The following is a 24,387-nucleotide window of genomic DNA, read 5'->3' on the forward strand; positions in this document are numbered from 1 at the left end:
GGATGCTCTAACACCCTCTGGACCTGAGAAGCCCCTCTTGACTCCCTTTCATCTCATAGCTCTGCACATCAGCTAGGGCAGCAGGGTGGTTTCTACTTCTTGGTTGAGCTGCTAGATTTGTAGCTGCCCCAGTGGTTTCTCCTGTTGCCTTCCTGGTTCTGCCGAGCTCAGTGATGGGGGGTAGCGGCGGGGGGGGGGGGGGGGTCGCAACTCATGACTATCTTCCCCTCCTCTCGCTTCTCCGTGGCAGCAGCTGCCTGCTAATGACTAACCCAGGCCAACAGGCTGTTTGTCTCTGCTGTCAGGGATGTTTCCTGATGGGGCTTTATTTTGGCTTCTGTTTTTCCTCTGTTAACAGAGAAAGAGATGGCTTCAACGTCATGGGGTTTTCCCAGCAATTAGCCTCAGAGCAAACCGGGGTTTAACGAGTTCCTTCCCACCCCTCCTCCACCCCCAAGCAACCACTTGGTCAGCTGCCAGCCAGGGTTAGAGCTGGACATGGGCCCCATCCCCTTCTCCATCAGAAATGTAGAGGAAGGGGGCCCTGAGGACAGGGAACTGGGCTGGACAAGACCAGGTCAAGTTTACTCACCACTGGCCTTGAACCCACAAGGCTTTTCCTCACCTGGTAATGTCCCACTCCCCACCCATGAGAGAGCAAAGGGACAGCATCATAGGCCAGGCCAGGCCTGCCCCACTGTCCCTTAGCTGCCAGGGAGGTTGGGTCCAGAAAACTCAACTTGAATCCTCTAGAAACTCTCCATTTCTATGCAAGTGACACTTACTCTAGCTCTACCAAGGCCCCGAAGCCCACAGAGCACCTTTGTGCAAATTGGGGAAAGGTGACCTATTGGGTGGTTGCAACCCTGCACCCGTGCAACTTGGCAAGGAAAGCACCTCTGCTTCACAGGGTCCTAGGGGCCGTTCTTTTCCCTTCAACCCCTCCCCATCTTCGAGCTGGAAAAAGAAAATCAGATGCTACCAGCAAGGGACAATTCCCAAAGGAGGAGAAAACAGACCCTTTTCCAAGGACAAAACCCTGCTTCCTTCATCCTGCTTCAGTTTCCTTCAATCCCAAGCCTTCTAGCCATCATGCACAGCCCTCACAATTCCACCTCGCCCTGGCCCAGCTGGCAGCAGGGGAAGGGCAGGGTCCGGCCCTCTGCGGAGAGTATCAGAACCTCAAGGCCAGAGCCCAGGGCAATCACTGTCTGCTTGAGCGCTCAGTCGCGTGTGGACGACAGTGGGGTTTTTCCACACACATTCAAAGTCTTTGGGCAGCTCTGCCCTCTTGTTATGGTTCTCGTTTCCTTTCAGGCTTGAAGCCCCTTAAGAGAAAGTAAGCTGTTGCCCACAAGACTGAGCCCACAATGTACAGTGATGGAGGGGTTCAGACTGGACCAGGTAAGGTTGGCAGGGAGCTCCTTACAGCCCCACTGGCCACATCCCACTCAGATTCAGTTCTGAGCACCAGACCCTGTGCTGTCTCCTCGTGAGCATCTCAAATTTAACCCAGCTGGACCAGATCTCCCCTGAGCCTGTTCTTCCCAATCTCAGACATCAAGACCATCCATGCGGTCGCTTGGTCCAGAAACATGGGGTAATTCTGTCTTCCCCATCCTGGCCAGGAAATTTTTCACTCAGTGCTGTGATGTCTCCAGAATATGTCTAGAATCCACCCATTGCCAGTACTTTGGCAACACCCTCCCTCCCTCTTGCCTGGTGAGAACATATTCATCTCTCTGCTTCCATACTTGTCCCCCTGTCAATGCATCCTCCACACCAGCCACAAGGATCCTTTTTAAAGAAGGAAGTTGGAACCTGTTACTTCCCTGCTTGAAGGCTTCCAAAGGCCCCTAATCCACTGAGGCTAGAATGCAAAGAGAACCTGAGAGGCCCTACAAGCCCCGGCCCTGGCCCCATCCCCCACTGCTTCTGCCTCCTCTCCCTCTCTCTGCAAACACACGAGTCTCCTTCCAGATCCTTAAACGAGCCAAGCTCTGGGTACCAATTCCTGGGTCCTCCCAACCCTCCCTCCTCTTAGTGAGGCCACCTTCTTTGTGCTCTTCAGACACAAAGCTTAAATGCCACCTCTTGAATAGGCCTCCTAGGATCACCCAAGCCAGAGAAGTTGTCACTTTTCATGCTTTCTCATTGCATCCATTCTTCTTCTTCCAAGCACTTATTATAACCTGATATTATCTGTTTACGCTTTGGTTCCTTGTTTTTCTGGCTCCTTCATAGGCTATACCTCCATGAGGAGGACCACATCTATACCTTTCCTGCCTGCACGGGGCTGGTCCATCATGGGCCCTTAATTTGTTAACTCAATAAGCAAATCACTTTACAATGAAACAAAAAGGAAGAGAACTTTAGGCCTGCCATGGCCCCCACCCCTCCCAGGTCCAGTCTAGACTTGGGAACAGGATGTCCTGTGTAGTCACGCGAAATAGGCAGTACCAATTCTAGGGGCCATTCTGACTGCACACTATGGGAATGGTGTCCCCATTGTGCAGCACACTTCCTGGGGGCTCTGCCTGAAGGTTCTGTACACATACCTGCTAACATGGTACCCAGAACCTAAGTGAGGGAAGAAGGAAGGAACCCCAAACTCCTCCCAGAACATAGAGAAGAGGTGACAAGAGGGCGTCATTGCCATATGGCTCTGGTTAAAGCTACACAGGCATGGTCTGGAAAACTGCCCCAGGCCTGTCTGGCTTAGTGCACCCAGCGTAACCTTAGCCTCAGCAGGAAGGCGGATGCACAGCAATAGCCCCAAGGAGCTTCCCAGCAGGGCAGGAAGGCTCTGGGTGGCCACTTCCTTTGAGAGTGCAGTGGCCTCTGGAAGAGCTAAGGTGGAGGAGGGTTAGGAAGATAGGCGTGGTTTTTTGTGGTGCCAAAAGCAACTGAGATTGATGTTCTAGCATTTGCTGTGGACCAGCCCACTCTGAGTCAGTCTCCCTAGCACAGAACCAGAGCTAGGGACCTCTAGGTCAGCCTGCCAGAAAGAACCACATAAAAACAAAACCTGAAGCATAAAACCATTGCCACTGTTTACAGAGAAAGAGATTCTTTGCTTTCAAAAGCCTTTATCCAAGTGTCCTTTAAATAGCCAAGCGCTTGCTACTTTTAAGCATGCATTTCATTTACACAAGCTTAGTCTGCAAGCAACTTTTTAAGATGATGCTGGGTTTGGGCAAGAGGGTTACCTCTAGAAGAAAGCCCCAACACCCAGGAGTGAGGCTGCCCTCAACACTCAACAAACATTTCTTAGCACTTAGTAATTGCTTAATAAAATATATCCATTATTAGCAGTATGATAAATAATAACTAATAAAATTTTACACCTCAAAGCCTGGGCGCTCCCACCTCAGGCATGTCCAGCAGGTCTGTCTGCTGACTACCTCCCTTCTTGTCCCTGGGTCACAACACACCCCACCCCAGCATCTACACTCAAGTAGAGAGCAGAGCCAAGCATGAGGAAGCACTCGAGTGATGGTGTTTACCTTGATGAGGTTCAGATGAGGTCACTTCCACTTCCGTGTACTCCACGTCCGAGGTCAGAGGCTCTGCTCAAAAGAACCATAGCGCCCTGTGGTTAGATAGAATCTCCTTGCGAGGCCTCAGACCACCTTGGAGATTTCCATTCAAGTGATTACAGGATCCTGTATTTTGAGGGGGAAGCTGGACACAGGCTTAACTCCGTTCTAAGTGGGCAAGAAAGCTCGGGCTGGGGAGGGTAGTGATGAGGCCTGTACTTGCCGGGTTGTGGAGTGACTCTGCTGCCCAGGTTCCTGTTGTTTCCCCAGTGGGAGGACTTGTAAAAGCTCGGTAGGTACAGAAAACAGCCAGTATCAGCCCCAGCAGTGAACTCTAAGAGTCTTTTCCACAGCCACAGGCACGGAAAGCTACGTCCAAGATAGAAGGAATCTCCGGAAATGGGGAACAGGGTCCCTGGCCTAAACATGCTCTGAGAGCGTGAGGCGTATGTGGAGAAAAACAAGCGAATGAGAGCTGTCGGGGTGCTACAGTGAAATCTAGTAAATTAACTTGTCTTCAACTCAAAGTAACATTATCGTTTTCTTTCTGAAGCCTCAAAGAATCAGGGTTTCTCACTAGCAACTAAAACAGTGATTTTGCAGTCAAGGACACAGCGGTATTTACAGAACCCTTTTGCTTTTTTGGAGTTTTAGTCCCACGATCGCAGATCCGAGGGGAAGGGAATTTTGAAAAATGATTTAGCTCAATCCTGCTGAGCTTTAGGCAGAAGAGAGCAATTTATTGTTAATTGTCTTAAAAAATTAGCAGCAATGCTGTTTTATTTTTTACAGTGTAGTTTTCATTTTTATTAAATACTTAGTAGATACAACATAATATTTGTAAGTTATGTATAAAACATAACAATTCAATAAATAACAGTGTACCCGTCACGGTTTTTAAGAAAAAGAACGTTTTCATTATCTTTGAAGGCCTCTGTGTACTTCTTCCATCCCAGCCCCTCAATACTTTTTTCCCAGCTTTATTGAGATGTAATTGACAATACACATTGTGTAAATTTAAGGTGTACAACCTGATGATCTGCCACCCTGCTATTTTAAAAAGCACCTCTGCCTCTACTGTCCAAGAGAAGGGAGGGCCTCCTGCCTCATTCAGCAGCCCATTCTGAATCAGAAGCTCCCTTTTAGGTGCTGCCCAGTTCCTTCCTACTGGAGTTTAGGTTACTTTCCCATTAGAGACACTGGATAGCGTCTTTGGAGAAAGCAAGCAGCCATCTCCATTTTACATGGCCGTCAGTGACAGGGTCTTTGAGAGAGGTGGGGAAATATCCACAGGTCTTAACAGTTTTAGTTCTTTTCCTAGGGGACTTTTTTTAATATAAGGGTTCCTAATTTTACAAAACTTAATTAGATAATTACCTTTATTTTCATTGATTGGTTTCATCGCATGGTTTCCAACATCTTCACTATAACCTAGTTGAAAAATAATGCAAGATGAAAGGCCATGGAAATTGCAGTTTTCTATATAACTTTTAAAAAATTCAGTGACGCTAATAAGGGAAGTCAAGCCTAATTTCTTCAGTGAAGTTGGCAACCAGCAGTGTATCTGGGTTCTGGATTCCCTCCTGGTCCCATGCATTCCCGTCTGACGCACTGTGTGGTCTCTTTCTAACACCAGTGGGATGTCCACCATCCCATGGGAGGGATACTTCTACGTACGAATTCTTCAAGATTCAGAACTGTTCAATTTGAGCAAGTTCATTAGAAGTTAAGCTTAATTCTGGAAGGGGTGGGCCAGGAACCAGAAACATGAAGAATATTAGTAGACATTAATCTTCTCTAGCTGGAGAATTGGATCCATGAGAACATGGTTTAAAGAAATTGCAGTACCTCCGGGCTGCCACCTCAGTGGGCAAAAATTTTTAAATCTTTTTTATCAATCTGTTCTTTATTAAAAAGAATTCTTACAAATGTTATAAATACTATTCCTGAAGAACGTGCAGCGGGACGTCCTGGTGGCGTAGTGGTTAAGTTCTCACACTCCACTTTGGCAGCCCAGGATCTGCAGGTTCGGATCCTGGGCATGGACCTACACACCACTCATCAAGCCAGGCTGTGGAGGCATCCCACACAGAAGAACTAGAAGGATATACAACTATGTACTGGGGCTTTGGGGAGAAAAAAAAATGGAAAATTGGCAACAGATGTTAGTTCAGGGCCAATCTTCCTCTCCATCATGTATTTGAACTGATTACTATTGTGATTACTAAAATATATTTATAAACTAAAATAATCCATGGAGAGATAACATAAGAATTGGAACATTTCTTGCACTTTGGAAATTTGGGAAAACTCTATTTTAAGGTAAGTCTATATCAGCATTTAATTTAAAGTATCTCTGCTTTTGTGTATAAATCATACAAATAACCAACTGAACACACCTTATACCATGAAAAAATATTTTCTCTATAGTACTGGATTACTTTTTGCTAAATATTCACCAAATTTTTCTGAATGTAGTTTCTTAAATGATACATTTGCTCTTTTCTCTTTATTGGCATATTAGTTTGCTACTACGAATGTTTTATTTCACTTTTTAAAAGTTTATGATTCAGTATAATAAGAATTGCTCAATTCTTAAAACATGTTTCTCAAGTATGCTCTGTAAAAGGCATATGCTAAAATTTTCTTATTTTGTGGAGCACTGATACAGAATTAGAAAAGAGCATGGACATTCTATTCCCAAACTTGCTGATAAAGAAAGAAAACTGCCCCAAATCTGGTCTGAGACAGGACTTTTTGTGTGATGTAACTAGAGCCCCCTCTGGGAAGCTGCTAGCATCCTGCTAAAAGCCTTAAACAATTTTCTGAGACCTATTGGGATTAGGAGCTCCTGGGACTGGCTGCCCATCCTACCGAGCTGACTCTCAGGCTTGCATATGCCTTGTAACAGAATATTCCTCATAAAGGAATAAAGATATTCCTCTCCTGCACCTCCTTGAAAAACAAAATGCCTCTTCTAACAGAGAAATATTTAGATTGGTTTCCCGTTGTGGCGAGTTTGAAATGGAACTATCTTGTGCTTGTAATAAATAATTCCATCCGAGAAGATGTTTTATCCATGCCTTAATCTGGTCTCTGGTCTCTGTCTTACAAACGGAGAATGTTTCCACTTGGGCAATGTTCAAAGTCTTTGAAGATAACCCAGGACGGGTATCCACAACATTATGATTACTCCCCGCCTTTCATTCTTTGGGATATTTAGAAGGTGGCGACATTAGAGGAAAATGTTCTGCCTTTCCTCTTTAGTTTTTGTTTTGCTTATCAGCTCACCATCCAGCAACTGATTACATTAAGTGCACCTGCTAGAAGATGGTTTTTCCCTTCCAAGTTTAACCCCCTCACCTACAGATTCTGCTTCTAGGAGGGGGTAAGGGGAAAGTTTAGCAAGTTGGGAAAAACTCTTAGCAACTTCAGGAAACCATGACTGTACCGTAATGTCTGTTGGCTTCAGTATTGGGATCTGACAACATCTTCTCGTTGTTGGAGTTCAGAAGTGGTGCTCCCGGCCTTGAAATGAAATTTGAAAAGGAAAAAAATATATCAATTTTTTTGCTCTAACTCCAAACCAACAAAATAATCAAGGAAAGATCATGAGAAAATCAGGAAGAGTTTTCTGAAGTTGCGAAAACTTTACTCTCTCATTTGGAAGACTAACATTTTTTTTCAGCTCTAAGATTATTTGATAAAAACTTTCTGCTGTTAAAATAAGTGCTAGGGCCAAAGGGCACATGAATACCAGGAGCCCTTTATCAGATGGATCTCAACCCCTTGAATTCCTCATCCTGTGCTACAGTTTCTTCCAGAAACAGAGCTATCATTTCCATACTTTTGGATTTTGGATTTCTAGAACAGTAAAAATGGTACAACGATTTTTTTAGACCAACTCTATTTTGCCAAGTAAGTAAAATTTTAAAATTCCATCTACTACCATTAAAATTTCACATGGAAAAGAGGATTTCACAAGGAACTGTGTAGGAAGGACAGGATCTTGGAATAAAGCTATTCCATCCCATGAAAGGACACTTGGCAATCTTCCGCTGAGACAAATACATAAACACACACACACACACATAACCGTACACTACCCACACCCAAGGCCCTTATTTTTCTGAGCTTTCCAAAAACCATTGAAAACTTTCTAATGACCAGAATGTCCCTACACATAAGTCTATCCATGCCCAGAGAGCAGCCACCTCTCTTTCAGGTACACACACTGACCTGGACATCGCCACTGGATTCTGCTTGGCTTTAAAAGAGAAAGAGAAAAACCAAAGTCAGTATAAAGTACCCATGTCCATACCAGATAAGAATACTCACTTCAACCATATTTGACTTTCTTGAAGATTCAATACCCATAAAAAAAAAGAAAAGAGGGGCCAGCCCAGTGGTGCAGCTGTTAAGTTCACGCACTCCGCCTCAGCAACCTGGGGTTCACTGGTTCAGATCCCAGGTGTGGACCTGTCCACCCCTTATCAAACCACTCTGTGGCAGGCATCCCACATATAAAGTAGAGGAAGATGGGCACAGATGTCAGCTTAGGGCCCATCTTCCTCAGCAAAAAGAGGAGAATTAGCAGCAGATGTTAGCTCAGGGCTAATCTTCCTCAAAAAAGAAAAGAAAAGAAAGCCAAATATATTTCCACTTAAAAAAAAAAAGAAAAGGGGCCAGCTCCGTGGTGCATCGGTTAAGTTTGCATGTTCCACTTTGGCAGCTTGGGGTTTGCTGGTTTGGATCCTGGGTGGAGACCTGCACACTGCTCGTCAAGCCATGATGTGGCAGGCGCCCCACATATAAAATAGAGGAAGATGGGCATGGATGTTAGCTCAGGGCCAGTCTTCCTCAGCAAAAAATGGAGGATTGGCGGCAGATGTTAGCTCAGGGCTAATCTTCCTCAAAAAAAAAAAAAAAAACAGAAAAGAAAAGAAAAGAAAGGAAAGAGAAAGAAAATTAAGAACAAACAAACAAAGTAGGTCTTCTCTTGGTGTTACGCTGAGAGATTTTGCATCATTTCCCCCCGAAATATGACATTTTGACTGTTTCAGCCAGGAGCGATTTTCTTAGTGGAATGTGATAGAGATGAAGACAATAGTACAGGAACTAGATTAGCCACATAAACAAGCAACTATTTCTTTGATTCAGGACCATTCCAAAAAGTAAGGCTAAATCAGTCCTTGTACTTTCAATTCCTCGCTGGCCTGAGACAAAGGTCAGGGTCAGCCTTAGGAAGGGGTTCGTTTTGGAGCCTGTCTTACCAGAGGGGTTGTAGCTTTCTTGCTCCAGAAAAAGCCCAGGGCCCCTCTTCATCCCATCTGCCCCCACCTGTGCCCGGCAGCCCCAGGGGCTCCCACAGAGCCCACCCTATCCCACAAAATTGTTTGCGGAATATACTGATGCTGTGCCCTTTTCCTTGAGTCCAGGCTAACTGACTGATTCCTGAGTGTCGGCGGGTGATCCTGGCTTCCTATCTGTGCATGGCCAATCCCAAGCACCGGGTAGAGATCACGGTAAAACTGTTGGACTCATTGGAAGGCATTTAGCGTGTGTGTGAGCACGTCCATAACACTCACACCCACTCTACTAACTGCTGGACCAGGTGTAGCCAAATCCACAGAATCAGCTTCATCTGACCACATGTAGTAGCAATTTCCCCCCCAAATTCATCTTTTCTGAGGTGCCCAACTTGGAGAGCAATTATTTTCATTTTTGCCTAGCTAAAACCAGGGACCAGAAAAGCTCCACTCCCACCAGAGCCAAAAATCTTTGGTTATTGAAGTGACACTCGAAGGAGAAAAACACTGTCCTCAGTTACATCTCCTCAGCTCCCGCTGGGGCAGAGCGCCAGCCCCCCACGGAGCTGAAGCCCCACACATCCACGGCTGGTTTCTAGCAAGGGCAACCGATCAGAATGGAATGAAAGAACTGTGCTCACCCTTGGCTTTCTTCAGAAAATAGCATCTGGCCCCGAGTATCAAGAGAGCAATTATCACTCCAATGATGACCACTGCAATAAGTCCTTTCTTCCACGGGGAAAGAAAGACTAGAAATAACAAAAATTTAAATACAAAATTAAAAATTTAGACTAAAAATTTAAACAGGTTTTTCCTCTGCCAGGAAGAAATACTATCAGTCTTAAGCAACAAATAAGACTGATTTTGACAGTCTTTGTAACCACATCTTGCACTGAGCATCTACCTCTGAGGGACTCTTGTTCATAGCTGGTGTGGAAGTAGTTGCTTTTGGTAGAAGCAGAGTCAGCTGTGGTCTTAAAGAACCACAGGTCTGAAGTAGACTCCTTTCTGGGGTCTGTTCAGCCTACCCCTTCTCTAGAAATCACCCTCTACCCACAAAGGTGGGTTCCTCTAACCATGTCCTTTCTGCATGACCCAATCTCCTTGGCCACGGGTGGTTCTTGAGTGGACATTTGACTCAAGATGGGCCAATTGGTACCTCCCTGCCAAGAATTTGGAATTACTACTGTGTGAAATACTTCCATTTCCTTATAATAACCAATTTGAGTGGGTTTCCGTCACTTGTGACCAAAGAGCCTGGAGGACACTGGTCTCTTAATCCTCAGTAAGATGTGCTTAATTCAGACCCACTTCCTCTTACAAGTGGTGAGCTTTGTGGCTTCCCCCTTGATGGCTACACTGTATCTCACCACTGAGACCTTGACTTACCTCTAACTGTGAGCGCGTTGCTTTGGGGGACCTTTTTGGCAAGGTTGGCTCTGTTGGAGGCTGTGCAATAATACTGTCCCTCCTGCTCCTTACTCGCCTGCGACTCATGCCAAATGGCTTGGGTCTCATTCGATATGATTTGGTAGAAGGGCTTGCCCTCCTTTTCTCTGTAAAACGTGTAGGTGATTGGACCAGACGCATTGTTCACGGAGCATCGAAGCACAATGGGCTTCCCCGTCTCCACCACCTCGGTCAACAGGATAGAGAGCTTAACCTCCTCCACCGGGGCTGAAAAGCAGGAAAAAGATTAGCACTGAGAAAAGAAGGGAAAGGGGAAAAGAAGAAAAACGACACTGCCATCACTCATGGCCAGCCTCCTTTCGCTGTGACTCAGATTTGCCCTTTAGGGATTGTCCTCTTTATTCAAATCACTCCTCTCATGCCACATCCTTCACAGTTCCTCCTCTGATTAGCCAAGCAGGGCAGCAACAGATGCCTCCAGTCCTCAAGTATTGATTAAACACAAGATGCTAGGGGCACCTCCCTTCACTTACCACCTCAAGTATTCCTGACCACTCAGCTTCACTATAAGATTAACGTATATGTTATGTTGGGGTCTGTTGTGCTATGTGTGTGTGTGTATTTCTCTCCCTCTGCTCACAAAGATGCATAGCTACTTCCAGATCTTACAAACAAAGAAGCTTGACCACTACCTTCTCTAGCTCTGGTCCTGTTTTTCTCCTTCTCCCTTTATGAGTGGTCTAAACCTATTGCTTTCACATCCTCTTTCCTCACCTTCTCGTTACCCCTGAAATCTGACTTCTGTCCCTCTGCTTCTGAAACTGCACTCTATCTATGGTTGTGAAGAAACTTGAAAGGTCATCTGATCCCCTCCTAACTCATCCCAGAGTCCCCTGCAGATTGCACCACATAGTGGATGTTCTTCCAGTCTTCCCACCCTTGGCTTCCCTACAGCTCTCCACTGTCCCTCAGCCCTTCCTTTCGAGCTTTGTCTGGACCTCTGTGAAGAGAACCCTGATGCCCTTCACCCTGCACCTGTCATTCCCTCTTTATTCAATAGCTTTTCTTCTTTCACTCCTTAAATGTGGACTTTCTGAATATTCAGTGCCCAGTTTTCCATCTCCATTCTCCTCTTTGCTGACTTCATGTACATCATAACTTCTATTTGTGCATTTAACACATAAACATAGAGCCCTTAATGCCTAAATATATAGCTCTAGTCCAGAGGACTTCCTTGAATGCTAAGTCTTGATTTTTACCTGGGCATTTCCACCTGGAAGTCTTGCCAGCCCCTCACTCCCAGCAGATCCAAGCAGGACTCATCTTCCTCCTGTATCCTCTTTCCCTGGCTCCATGTCCAGCTGCCAAAATTCTGATCTTAAATAGTCTTCCCTAAATGATCTTCCTATTAGTGTGAGAATGGAGTGGTCGGCAGACTGGCACCTGACTTACGAATCACCCTCTTATGAGTGCAGTGGGTGGCCAGCCCATGGAGCTGCTGGTCCAACAAGAGGGAACACCAGGCCCGGGATGGAATCGTGGAAGTCAACCACAAGGGCAGATTCCTGGAGTATGCAGCCTGACCCCACAGCCTCTCTTGTTGCAAAGCACAAGCGGGTGGTAGCAAGTTGGGCTCAGGAGCCAAACTGCCCCTCAATTCTCAGCTCTACTGCCAACCAGCTGTCTGTCTTAAGCCTTAGTTGCCTCGTCATAAAACAAGGATAATATTATGGGTCTTACATGGCTATTGTAAGTATTAATGGGAATAATGTACTAAAATACTTCACACAGGCGTGGGCACATGGCCAGGGCTCAGTAAATATTAGCCACTAATGTTGACCCATTTTAAACCAACAGATTCACATGGGTTTCTACATTAGCTTCTTAAGGTATTATGAGGTCTGAAGTCTCCACTCCTTCTAACTGATAGGGTCACCAGGTTAATCTTCCCAAGACACCATTCTCATCATGCCCTCCTTCCCTCTTCTGGCTCTTCAATGCACATAGGACAAATTCCCTACTCCTAAGACTGGCATTCGGTGCCCTTTGCAGTTGGGCTCAGTCACTTTTTCAGTTTATATCCAATGATTCTCCATTCCCACCCTTTGTCTCCAGCCATCTGATTTACCCAGCCTTTTGAACTGCTCCATGGGGCCTTTGCTCATGTATTTGATGAGACTGGTAGGCCATCTCTAGCTCTCTCTGCCCACCACTGTCAAGTCCTGGCTCCTAACCCAGCTGTTTCCACTCAAGCTAGATGATGTTTTTCATGCCCTAAATTCCTATCACCATCATTGTAAGGATAGTTCATGTGACAATTAATCATGTGTTGCCTAGTAACACTTTTTCTATGCTTGTTTGCACTGTTATCCAAATATATTAATTTTAATCAGCTATTTAATCAGGAGATCCTGTGTTCTTGTTATACCATTGAAAACAAAGAATCTGTTTTTTTTTTTTGTATGCCCTATAGCGTTAGGTGCTTTATATATATGATGTTAATTTGAAAAGCATGGCTACTCTTAGACTATACATTAACAGAAGCAGGAATCTCTATCCAACTCAGGATGTCCACATGGTACATGAAGATAAGCAGTTATTAAACAAGAAGAAAGAGGAGGAAGCCTTATTAAGATTTTTACAACAGGATACAGACTGTCTCAGAGATGCAAGCAATGGCACTCCTAAGGCCTTCTGAGAGGCACAAGATAGAGGCTCACGGAAAAAGAGCCTCCCCAGGACAATGGTATATCTCTTTTGAGTATGAGAGGCTCCGGTGAACGTTAGCAAGTCCCACGACGTTATAGCCAGCAGCTCTGATTGCTGCGGGTTGTGCACATGACAGAGTTTGCCCCATCAAAGGTCAATTATAGAGAAGAGCTCTGGTCGCCAGTTCTCAGAGAAGGCTGTCAGTTCATCTAAAAAGGAGCAAATGCTAAGGAAGCCCCAAAAGCAGAATTTTAGTGCTTCCTGAAGCCGGGACACTTTGCTCTTATATCTTAGCGGTTTGCTTGAATGTTTCTGAAAAGAGATGACACAGGTCACACCAATAGTCCCCAGATATCTTCTGGCCCCATTTACCTCAGCCTTGGTCCTTCTTTACCACATGTCATGTTTATGGACTTTGTACAAATACCACCCACTTTTCTCGTCCACACAATCCCTGGACACCCCCAAACCTTTGAAAATGTGAACTAAAGCCCCAATCCCACGTGACTTCTTCTCATAGCACGGCAACTTACCTATCACCTTGACCCGCAGAACTTCACTGACCATTTTGGTGTGGGAATGGCAATTATCCACGATACAGTAGTATTCGACATCCTTTGTTGGGTTATCTTTGAATACCGCAGGCTCATTTGAGCTCATGTTATGACTCTTCAAAACATTATTTGCTTTAAAAAGTTGATAAAAAATAGGCGAGGTTCCGTCACTGGATTGGCAACTGACTTCTATGGCCTGTCCTTTTATCACCTCAGATTTGGAGTCACGAAAAATCTTGGGCTTGGAGAGCATTTCTAGAATGACAGAGAGAAACAAGCTGAAGCAGAGCATCCACTCCAAGGGCCTACTTCTCCAAACTCTGGGCTTTGCTTTTTCTGTCATTATCGTAATTTTAAATGCCTACCTACCTTATCTACGTTTACAGAACTCCTTTAAGACTGACGGGTAATGTGTGTGTTTGTGGTGAGGAGGGAGAGAAAAGAGAATGATGCAAACAAAAAAGGGTGACACAATCGAGAAAAACATTACATCCCTTTAAATATATGTTTTTATTTTCATATATCTCACATGCACATGTACACACATCCATATCTTTTTGTATTGAGAAAAGACATAAGAAAAGCATAAAAATATAACAAATGCCCAACCAGGATGTATTTTTAAACAATTCCCAGTGCCTCAGCCTCTCCTGATAGAAAATTGATTGCCTCAATAAACTAGCATTCTTCCGGGTCGTTATTTAGAAGTTAGCTTATTTACGAAGCTTGTAAAATAAAATGACCTCTTCCGAAGAATAACAACACTAAGAATCAACATGTAATGACCCGCATTTGCCTCTTGCGTTATTTCCTTTTGAGTTAGCTGGTTAGAGAGTTGACAATAGACTAAAACCCTGGTTCAGTTGAGACTACAGTCTTGGCTGGATCAACCACAGTCACAGTCACAGGTTAGCCTGCAGGACCAGAACTGAACAGTAACAGTGATAGTGACAGCTTGACCAGAGTTCCACATTCATGTAGAATCCCTGTACTCAAAATATGGTCTGGGGCCCAGCATGCCCAAGGTGCTACTTAGAGATGTGGAATCTGGCCCCATCTGACCTGCCTTCTAACCAGGTTTTGGATGCACAGTCAAGTGTGAGAAGCATGGCTTTGGGTGGTCCCAATACCTACATTCTGCCCACCGGAAGTTCTAGCCCTTCTGGTCAGCCATGATATGGATTTAAAACTGGAGCTTACATCTTAAACCTTAGCATTGACTAAGTGGTGTTTCCTCGCTGAACTTTCGGGTGAGTGCCTGCTCCAGCAACCAGAATCTTGCCAAATCAGAGTCCACATCAACAGCGTGCAGCCACCATAAAACCATGAACTTGATTGTTGCTAACAAAATCTTCTCTGTATTATCCCTCTCCTGCGCTCTGAGCAGGAATACCCACCTGTTTCTGTTGAGTCTCTCGGTTTCACTCCTCTCTTTCCCTCGAGTTCTTACCTTGCCTCAATCTGATCTGCCTTCAGACTGGAGATGGTGGCAGCTGGTGATAAATTCCCTTTTTCCCACTCAGTCCCAAGACTCTCTGAGCCAGTGGGGACGTACTCACCACACACGGCTATCTGGACCGTGTTGCTTTTCTTGACCACCTTGCCGATGCCTGCGGTGCAGGTATATGTCCCGCTGTCCCACTTTGAGGCTATCTTGGTGAAATTTTGAGACTGAGACACAACCGTGTGTCCCTTCTGGATGGTGAAGTTGGCTGTAGGCGCTCCTGGAATGGAGCACCACAAGTCCAAGCTTCCACCCTTGTCCAGACGTATGGTGGGAGATTCCAGCTTCGGCTTGGAAAATAGCTCTGAAAAACCAGTGAATGGGAATGGGGTAAGATATTTCTGGGCACCACTCCCAAAGCTCCTTTACAGAGATGCCCTTGGCCAAGCTGATTTTGGCAGAACCAACCGCTAATTTCCTGCAAAAAGTTTTCCTTTGCTTCTCATATACCTGATAATCACACAATTAAAGAGCTAGGGCTCATTCTTTGCCTGGGATTCCAAAGACAGGTTTTCCGCCCTTGTTAATCCAATTTATTCCACAGACATGGATTAGAAAAGTTTTGCAATTTATAATGCAGCAAGTAACGATTCATGCATTCACCCAATTATTCATTCACTCACATGTTTTATTCCACAAGTATTTATTTCAGGCTCTCTTTGCGCAGGGCATCTTGCTTAGCATTGTGGAGATAGCAGAGCAAAAGAAACAGCCCCTGACTTCAAAGTGTTTACATCCAGTGGGTGATTCAGACACAGTGTTTTCAGAAGAGCCCATAGAGGAGACGCTGAACCCAGGCTTGGGGAATCAGGAACGGACTCTTGGAGGAAGTTATCCAGGCAAAGAGCAGTGTTTGAGGCAGAGGGAACAGCATATGGAAGCCCTCACAGGAGGTTCGAGCACCTGAAAGTGCAGTCGTCCGGGAACACACTGGGAGTAGAAGAGGCCAAAGGAAGGCTTGTGGATCTGGAAGGACCTTGGGAACCAACAAAGAAGTATGGACTGTATCCTCAGGGCAATGGAAGCAGGGAGAGTCTGGGTCAGGGGAATGGCATCTGATATGTGTTGTAGGGAGATCTCTGGGAGGAGAACGGATGAGTTTGGAGGGGCCCAGACTGGAAGCAGAGTGACAGCGTGAGGTTGAGGGGGAGTGGCGGCTGGCCATCATCCTCCAACGCTGCCCACGGAGAAGGATGAAGACGACCCCTGAAGCCTCCCAAGGTCAAGTACTTTGTAAGCCATAGCATTCCACGCTACCTATGGCATTTTAGTGCCATAATTTAGTTTGGACGTCAACAGTAGTAAAGACTGAAGCTGACTTTTAAGAAGCCTTGTCATTTCCTTATTTAAATATTTCTTGAAGTATATCGACATTTCATAGTTATGGTATGTGTTTTTATTTTCAGCTACAGGGAAATTACTTTTTAACTACTTAACCAATGTGAAGGCTTGGATCCTGCACATAAACAAATGCACACTGACTTCACAGTTATGGCCCTGAATGCAGAAAGAAGAAGGAGTCAGTAACTCTGGAGACTATCTGCATATTGAGAAAGGGGCGGAGACGCAAATCCTCTTAGGAAAGATTCTTGGGTTAGAGGTTTGAGGACGCAATGAAGAGTCAGGGAATCAAATACTACCTTTGGCTCTAAATTTACGCGCCATACAGGTTTGGTGATACAAATCAACACTGTCACTGTCATCAGTGATGTTACCTAGCTATGGAAGTTATTTCCATCATAATCAGTCCACAATGTCTTCCTAGTTTCTTTGACAGGGAATAAAATAAAACTTCAAGTAAGGTGGTATCTCAATAATTAATCTATATTTCATTAAGGTCCATCCCACCCTTCCTTCCATATAGTAAGTATTGACTTATCTGTTTTTAGAGCACCATCCAAAGCTCTAGGTTGGGAGTGGGGAAAAGGAACCAAAGAAACTGACATCCTAAAGTGTCTTACAACCTCATTGGGCAGATACCAAAGAATGTGAATAAATGACTTAGGAAAAAATCCCACAACAATGACTCTACATTTAAAAATATGTAAAACAAAGATGTAAAAATAGAAACCATCTTTCTGAGGTAGGTGCAAGATAGCTTAGAATTAGGACTGCAATGTTGGGGAATGGTCTGTTTGTAAAGGAGGCAATTTAAACAGAATGGCAGGACCATGATATGGACTAGTAAGGATCAGTCTCTTACTCACTCATTGAATGAATATTTATTGAGCTCCTACCATGTGACAGGCTCTGTGCTAAGAATCAACAATGTAAGGTGAATTGAGCTACAGACTTGGTTCTTCAAGAGCTCACACAGAGTGATGGAGACAGATGCTAAGTTTTTACAGTGACTGTTGACGTGAAGATAGGAGCAGAGGGCAATGGGAACTGAGATGTGACCATGGGACTGTACCTAGGGGAGCCTGAAGGGAGATTTGGGGCTTGGTCTTTAAGGACAACAGAAGCTTTCCAGTGGCCAAGGGGAAAGGGTGTTCTAGGCAGAGTAGGGAGGGATGTTTGGCAGGGGGAGAGGTCAAGGTGAAGGATCAGGACTGTGTGGGAATTTAAGCCCATGAATAGTGATGTTGAGCAGGGGCCATTTTAGGAGGGCTTCTCCTGCAGCTGGCTGAAGGACGCCTTGGAACAGAGGTGCTCAGGGAGATCCCTCATTGGTGCGAGGGCCAGTGTTAGGGTGTGACTATAGAGATGAGGAGACAGGACAGCGTTGAGAGACCTGGCAGTACATGGGAACAGATTGGATCTGAAAAGGTGGACAGTGCGGGGTGGAATAAACCCTTTTTCTATCCAAAGACAAATGACTAATTCAATGATTTTAATATTCACAAAATTATTGTGAGTCTCCAACATCACTAGAAAGAGCCATTTACAGGGAGGCTTGATAGCAACAGGGGTGTGGGAAAGCAGATGCCTCAGTGGGCCTGGAGACATGTCCAAAGGCACGGTAGAACTTGGATACAAGGGTGCTTGCCCGCCAGCCCTGGTGTGGCTTGGTTAGCGCCACACAGAAAGGACAGAGCTCAGGAGCAAAGAGCACCAGCCCGAGAGGGTGAGAAGGGCAGGCTGAGCATAACACTGCCTTCTTGGCCGAGGAGACTGATCTACTGAGTGACTTGCACGACCTGCATGCCACAGACTTCTGGATGTGGGTGATCAGCTACAATAGCATGTTATGGTCCAATGATGCTTTATGCTTTCCTAAAGCAGCCTGACCCACGGGGTAAGGATGAAGCTCTAATTGGTGAAAGAGTCCATGTGTTCACCACTTGCTCCCTTCTGCTCTTAGAGCAGAATGCCCATCCCTATATTGTACTTGCTCACTGCACTGCATTCTAATGGTCTATTTACATCTATGAATTCTTTAAAGGCAAAGCCTGGCTTAGGCGGCTCTCTATCCCCAATAAGTTGCCCAGCATACAGAAGGTGCTCAATATATGTTGAATTGAATACTTTTCTTTAATGAGATAATATATCCTATCAGTGAAAAAATCACATGCCATCAAAATATTTGTCATTATCAATAATAAACTACATTGCTAGCACACACTATAGACAAGCAGGATCCAACACATATGCCAATCTCTCGGTTGGGTAGTTAGCAGCCTATGACACTGGGGTCTGTCCCTGTGACTGTACACTCAATGCTTGACACATAGGAGGCTTTTAGTAAATAAGTGAATGAATGAACACTTTCACCTGGGAACCAAGAAGTGCTGACTCTCTCTGATCTCTGAAACACTATCATCCAATGCTCATTCATTCATCCAATAAATACATATTGAATTCCTACTATGCACAGGCACAGTTCTATGTGTTCAGGATATAGCACTGAATAAAATAGGTACTGTTCTTGCCCTCATCAGCTTACATTCTAGTGCCTGAATATATACAACAAACAGGAAGAGGTAGAGTACGTTTTTTTTGGTGATGAGTGCTACAGAGAGAAGTAAAGCCAGGCAAAGGGGAAGAAGTCCAAGGGAACTTTTAAGTGAAGGGGTTTGGAAGTCAAATGGGCCTGGGGTGACTCTTGCTCTGCCACGTGGTAACCCTGTGATCACTGGGTGAGTTACCTAACCTCTCAGCCTCAGTTTCCACATCCATAAAACCAGGATCATAATACCTACCTCATAGCACGATACGAGCATGAAATGAAAATGTATGTAAATCAGTACACAGCATTCAACAAAGGGGAATCGTTACTATTATTTTTGAGTTTATGAATGCTTTCTCACTCCTGACCCTGTCATAGGACTTACGTCTGGGATCTAGCACAGTGGTTGGCACAGAGGAAAGATAAATGTGATATAATAATAGAAACACTAAGATTCACTGAGTGCTTATTCCATACGAGGCTGCTTATGGCAGAGTCATGTCATTTGGTCACTGTAACAGTCCTATAGGTGAGTGCTGTCATTATGCCCATCTCACAGTTGTGGCAACGAGAAGCTTAATAACTCACCCGAGGCTCCTGAAGTAGTGAGTAGCAGGGTTGAGATTTTGTACCTTCACCCTCAACCACCACAGCTACATGCGTACTTGCTCTGCGTTGACTTTTCCCCATGAGCACCATGTCCCCCCCGAGTACCTTCACCCAGACAAGCAGGGGCAGAAAGAGCAGCTCTCATTGGCCACCCTGGATTCCAGCACATATGTTTCTTGAGCCTGCCATATGCCAACAGCCTCCAGCAGCAGTCCTACCTGTGATGTTGACCATGATGCTGGTGACCTTGGATATCCGACTGGCTTCCACTTTGCATGTGTAGTTGCCGTTGTGTTCCATCATGGCCATCACTGAGTAGACAGCCTCACTGCCATGATTACTGTGTGCCACAATCACCTTGTCCTTCTGGATTATGATTTCTGGAAATTGGGCCAAGTGCCTCACTTGAATGGTGCACACAATGCGGAGCTGTTCTCCTTCTGTGATCTTTCCCTGGGGGCTCACATTGAATTTGGGCATAGAGAAGGATTCTACAAGAAGAGGACAAGTCAGTTGGACTCAGCTTTAAACATGGGTGGGGGGAAAAGGTACTTTCTCTCCTCTTCTGCTCTTTTCATGGCTAATCACTGTTTTTCCTTATTAATTAAAAAAAAAATTCAACCTTTCCTCTCAAAAACCTTCACCTTGGCTGCTCTGATGCTTCCTCCCTTCTCACTCACTCTTGCATCTTCAGTCTTCTTACCTGCAATTCTTTAACTTTCTTGAGCTTCCCAAAGGCCAAACCACCTTCTCTAGATCTCATCTGCAGAACCTTCTTCAAATGACCTCAGAAATAACTATAGCGGTTGGACAGACTCTTCCGTGTGGCCACCAAGGATTTTCTAGGCTGGAACTCTGGCATTTCAGCATAAATATTCCATAGCTTTCAAAAGTGACAACCGTGTGTACTGTGCCACTTCATGGAAATGCTTATTTAAATAACCATATGCCCCAATAAAGTGATTGCTATTCTATTCTATTTCTTTTTTTTTTTTTTTTTCCTTTTTCTCCCCAAAGCCCCCCGGTACATAGTTGTGTATTCTTCGTTGTGGGTTCTTCTAGTTGTGGCATGTGGAACGCTGCCTCAGCGTGGTCTGATGAGCAGTGCCATGTCCGCGCCCAGGATTCGAACCAACGAAACACTGGGCCACCTGCAGCGGAGCACGCGAACTTAACCACTCGGCCACGGGGCCAGCCCCTATTCTATTTCTTTTTTAAAAATGCTGGCCATGACTGATTAAATTGACTTCCTGACTCACGTAGTTTGAAAAACACTGTTTTAATAAAATCTGGGTCAGATACCAGGGCATGGGAGCTTCAGGAGACGGTGAGGGAAGTAGGGCTAGGCCCACTATATTTATTCGCTATAAAAAGCTATCATTTAAGAAAAAAGTCTACTTTGCTGAGGAAAAGTCATAAAAGAGAGGACATCTTTTAAGACTCTGAGCAACTGCCGTTAGGGAGCTTAGTAATAACCGAAGGGTTGTTTCTTACACCCAAATTAACTCCAGATGCACCAGAGACCTAAAGGCAGAAAAAAATTAAACCACAAAAAATTGTAAGAGAAAACATGGGTGAGTTGTTTCCTTTAATAATCTTGGCGTGTAGAGGAACTTTACGTATGAATCACAAAACTGAGATACCATAAAGAAAGAAGACGAATAAATTTCATTAACTAAAGATTAAAAGCTTCTTTAAGGAAAACATCATAAAATAAAGGCAAATGAGAAACCGGGAGAAATATCTACATAGTACCTGACAAAGAACTAAATGCTTTAATTTATAAAGGGCTCACGCAAATCAATGAGAAGCAGTAAAAATGGGCAAAGCATATATGGGCAGTTCAGGGGGGGGAATGCAATAGGCCAATAAACATAAAGAACATTCTCAACCTCACTCAAGACCAAAAAGGTACAAATCGTGACAATGATGTATCATTGTGCCTTGATTCAGTTGACAAAAATAATAAAACACTGATAATACTCCGTGTTGGTAAGGATATGGGAAAATAAATACTGGCATCACTTTTGATGGAAATGTTCGGCCATTTTGAGGAGCACTACGGCAATATCTATCAATATTGAAAATGCACAAAACATTTGAACCAACAATTTAACTGCTGGAAATCAACCCCATAAACAATAATAATAAAATACTCGCAGAAGTACACAAGTTATAGGTAAAGTATATCCATTGCAAGGTTGTTTTAGTAGCAAAAACTGGGAAAATACCTAATGGTCGATCAGTAGAAAATGAGGTAAATAAATTATGGCACATCCCTATAACAGAATTCTAAGTTGCCACTAAAATGATGTAGATCTACATTTCTCTACACAGACAAAAGTCCAGGGGCTGGCCCCGAGGCCGAGTGGTTAAGTTTGCACGCTCTGCTTCGGCAGCCCAGGGTTTCGCCGGTCTGGAACCTGGGCGAGGACATGGTACCACTCATCAGGCCACGCTGAGGCGGCATCCCACATGCCACAACTAGAAGGACTCACAACTAAAATATACAACTATATACTGGGGGGATTTGGGGAGAAAAAAGTAGAAAAAAATAAAGAGGATTGGCAAGAGTTGTTAGCTCAGGTGCCAACCTTTTAAAAAAAAAAGTCCATAACGTACTGTTAAGTTAAAAAGAAGTTATATTGGGGCCCGCCCAGTTGAGCAGCGGTTAAGTGCGCACATTCCACTTTGGCGGCCGGGGTTCGCCGGTTCGGATTCCGGGTGTGGACGTGACACCGCTTGGCATGCCATGCTGTGGTAGGCGTCCCACATATAAAGCGGAGGAAGATGGGCATGGATGTTAGCTCAGGGCCAGTCTTCCTCAGCAAAAAGAGGAGGATTGGCAGATGTTAGCTCAGAGCTAATCTTCCTCAAAAAAAAAAAGAAGTTATAAAATAGTATGTTTGATAGGTCCTATTTTTTGGAAAAACAAACAAAAACTCTGTGTGTGTGTATGAACATATAAGCAGAATAAGTCTAGAGGAACATACAAGTGGTTTTCTGCAAGTAATGGTACCATAAATGATTGTCACTTTATATCGTATCATATTTTCTGAAAATTTAAGCCACATCATGAATTATAATCAGAAAATTACTATGTATACATAATATTATGCATGATATATAATATTATATATTATGTATATATATGTATACATATGTGCATACACAACGAGCTGGGGTGAAGTAAGGTGCCAAAGGCAGAGGATCATTTATGACAAACTTTAGGGCTCCTCTTTTGAAAATATTTGAGGCTATCTGCATTAGAGTCTGCCTTTCCTTGACTCTTCCCTGCCTCACGAGTCCTTGTCCCACAGGTCACCGGGAGCTGCTGGTCACCCGTCCTGGAGGTCTCTTTGTCCTGGACACTCACACTCAGGCTTCCCTCTGCTGTTGCCTTTCTTTCCTAAGAGAATTTCTCAGGTCATCTCATTTGTTTCCTATTTGTGCAATGTCTTGGTGATGGGAAGGTGGGCAGAACAGGAGAGTTCCTCATCAAATGTTGGGGGCAAAGGCTGAGGAACGGGCCCCGGTTCCCTTTTGATCCCCTCCAGACCCCGCTTCCTGGTACCCAATGCACAGTGGCATAAAGCTGTGGTTTCCAAACCACAGGTCACACAATGCATCATTTCTGTGAGTTGTGGCCACTGTTTTCAAAAACTGAAATAGACTAGAATAAAAAAATAGCAAAATGTATCATAAATTAAGGTTAAGTACTGTTTGCAAAACTTTTGTTTGGGAAATCTATAAATACGTGTGTATATATATACATATATATATATACATATATTTGTAACTGTGTCACAGTCAAAAAGTTTGAAAACTTATTAAGTGATTAAGAACAGTCTTGAGAACAGCAGCCCCACCAGAAGTCCCCAGCCCCTCCGACCCTGTGCTCTTTCGCCCCATACCAAACCAGTAAACCAGAAAGAATGACAAAGAGAAGAGCAGGCCTCTGACCTGTCACTGTGACCAGTTCACTCTTGCTGGATTCAGAGGTCTCCACACGGTTCCCAGAAACGATGCTAGCTTGACAATGGAATGATAAAAGTCGGTCCTGTTCCTCAACTGTAAATTCCAGCGTCACAAAATTCTGCTTCTGTGAAGTTTTTTCTCTTTTTTGCCGGAAACCTTTTGTGTCTAGGTCGTGTTTTTCAATGGTGAAATGTATTGGGGCCCTTTCCTCTGGGACAGAACAGTTGACCGTCACGGTCCCGCCTTCTATGGTCTCCTTCTTGTCCAGCGTCACTCTGGGACGGGGCACTCCTTTAGGGAAAGAGAAAGTTCATTACTATCAGTTGGATCTAGCAGCAGAAGCCTCCCCCAGCTGAGTCGTTGTGACTGACCCATCTGAGGGTTCTTGTCCTTTGTTCCCAGAACACCCAGTGCTACCTACCAGGTAATTATTGAGTATGTATGTGTCCAGCACTGTATCAGCTATTTTAAAGAAACATAAAGCATGTTTAAGATGTGATCGGTGCTTTCGACATTTATAATCCCAGTTAAAAAACAAAGCAAAACAAAACAGCCAGCATTTATTAGTATTACCATGTTGTTATATTTTATTGAATGCCCGCCACAAGCTAGGATTGACTTTATATCCATGACCCCATGTAATTCTCATAATAAACATCCTGGGTGCGCATGAAAGATAGACTTATGCCTACTTTATACGTGAAGAATGTGGAGCTCAGAGAGGTTCATAGCCCATCCAAAAGTTCATAGTTCATGAGATTTGACTCCTGGTCTGTCTTGCTCCGAAGCCAGAGGTTGGGGTGGAGGTGGAGGGGTGGGAGAGAGGAGGGACGTGTGGCCTCCCAGTTCAAAAAGCAAAACTGGAAATAACTAAGCATCAGAGCGT

The 24,387-nt window shown here is 44.5% G+C and overlaps 1 protein-coding gene across 3 annotated transcripts in view; it reads right to left on the reverse strand.

The window, feature by feature from the left end:
* Positions 1 to 24,387, reverse strand: part of PECAM1 (platelet and endothelial cell adhesion molecule 1) — a 56,716-nt gene that overhangs the window by 19,315 nt on the left and 13,014 nt on the right. For all 3 annotated transcript variants that reach the window (XM_046674936.1, XM_046674935.1, XM_046674933.1), the window contains exons 4-13: positions 23,487 to 23,792; positions 19,742 to 20,014; positions 15,081 to 15,329; positions 13,501 to 13,776; positions 10,238 to 10,525; positions 9,490 to 9,597; positions 7,779 to 7,806; positions 6,991 to 7,067; positions 4,917 to 4,970; positions 3,507 to 3,569 (exon numbers count right to left, since the gene is read on the reverse strand). In XM_046674936.1, the coding sequence (XP_046530892.1) occupies positions 3,507 to 3,569; positions 4,917 to 4,970; positions 6,991 to 7,067; positions 7,779 to 7,806; positions 9,490 to 9,597; positions 10,238 to 10,525; positions 13,501 to 13,776; positions 15,081 to 15,329; positions 19,742 to 20,014; positions 23,487 to 23,792 (1,722 nt within the window). The remainder of the gene's footprint in view (positions 1 to 3,506; positions 3,570 to 4,916; positions 4,971 to 6,990; positions 7,068 to 7,778; positions 7,807 to 9,489; positions 9,598 to 10,237; positions 10,526 to 13,500; positions 13,777 to 15,080; positions 15,330 to 19,741; positions 20,015 to 23,486; positions 23,793 to 24,387) is intronic.

This window comes from Equus quagga, chromosome 11, assembly GCF_021613505.1.
Source record: "Equus quagga isolate Etosha38 chromosome 11, UCLA_HA_Equagga_1.0, whole genome shotgun sequence".
Classification (NCBI taxonomy): Eukaryota; Metazoa; Chordata; class Mammalia; order Perissodactyla; family Equidae; genus Equus; species Equus quagga.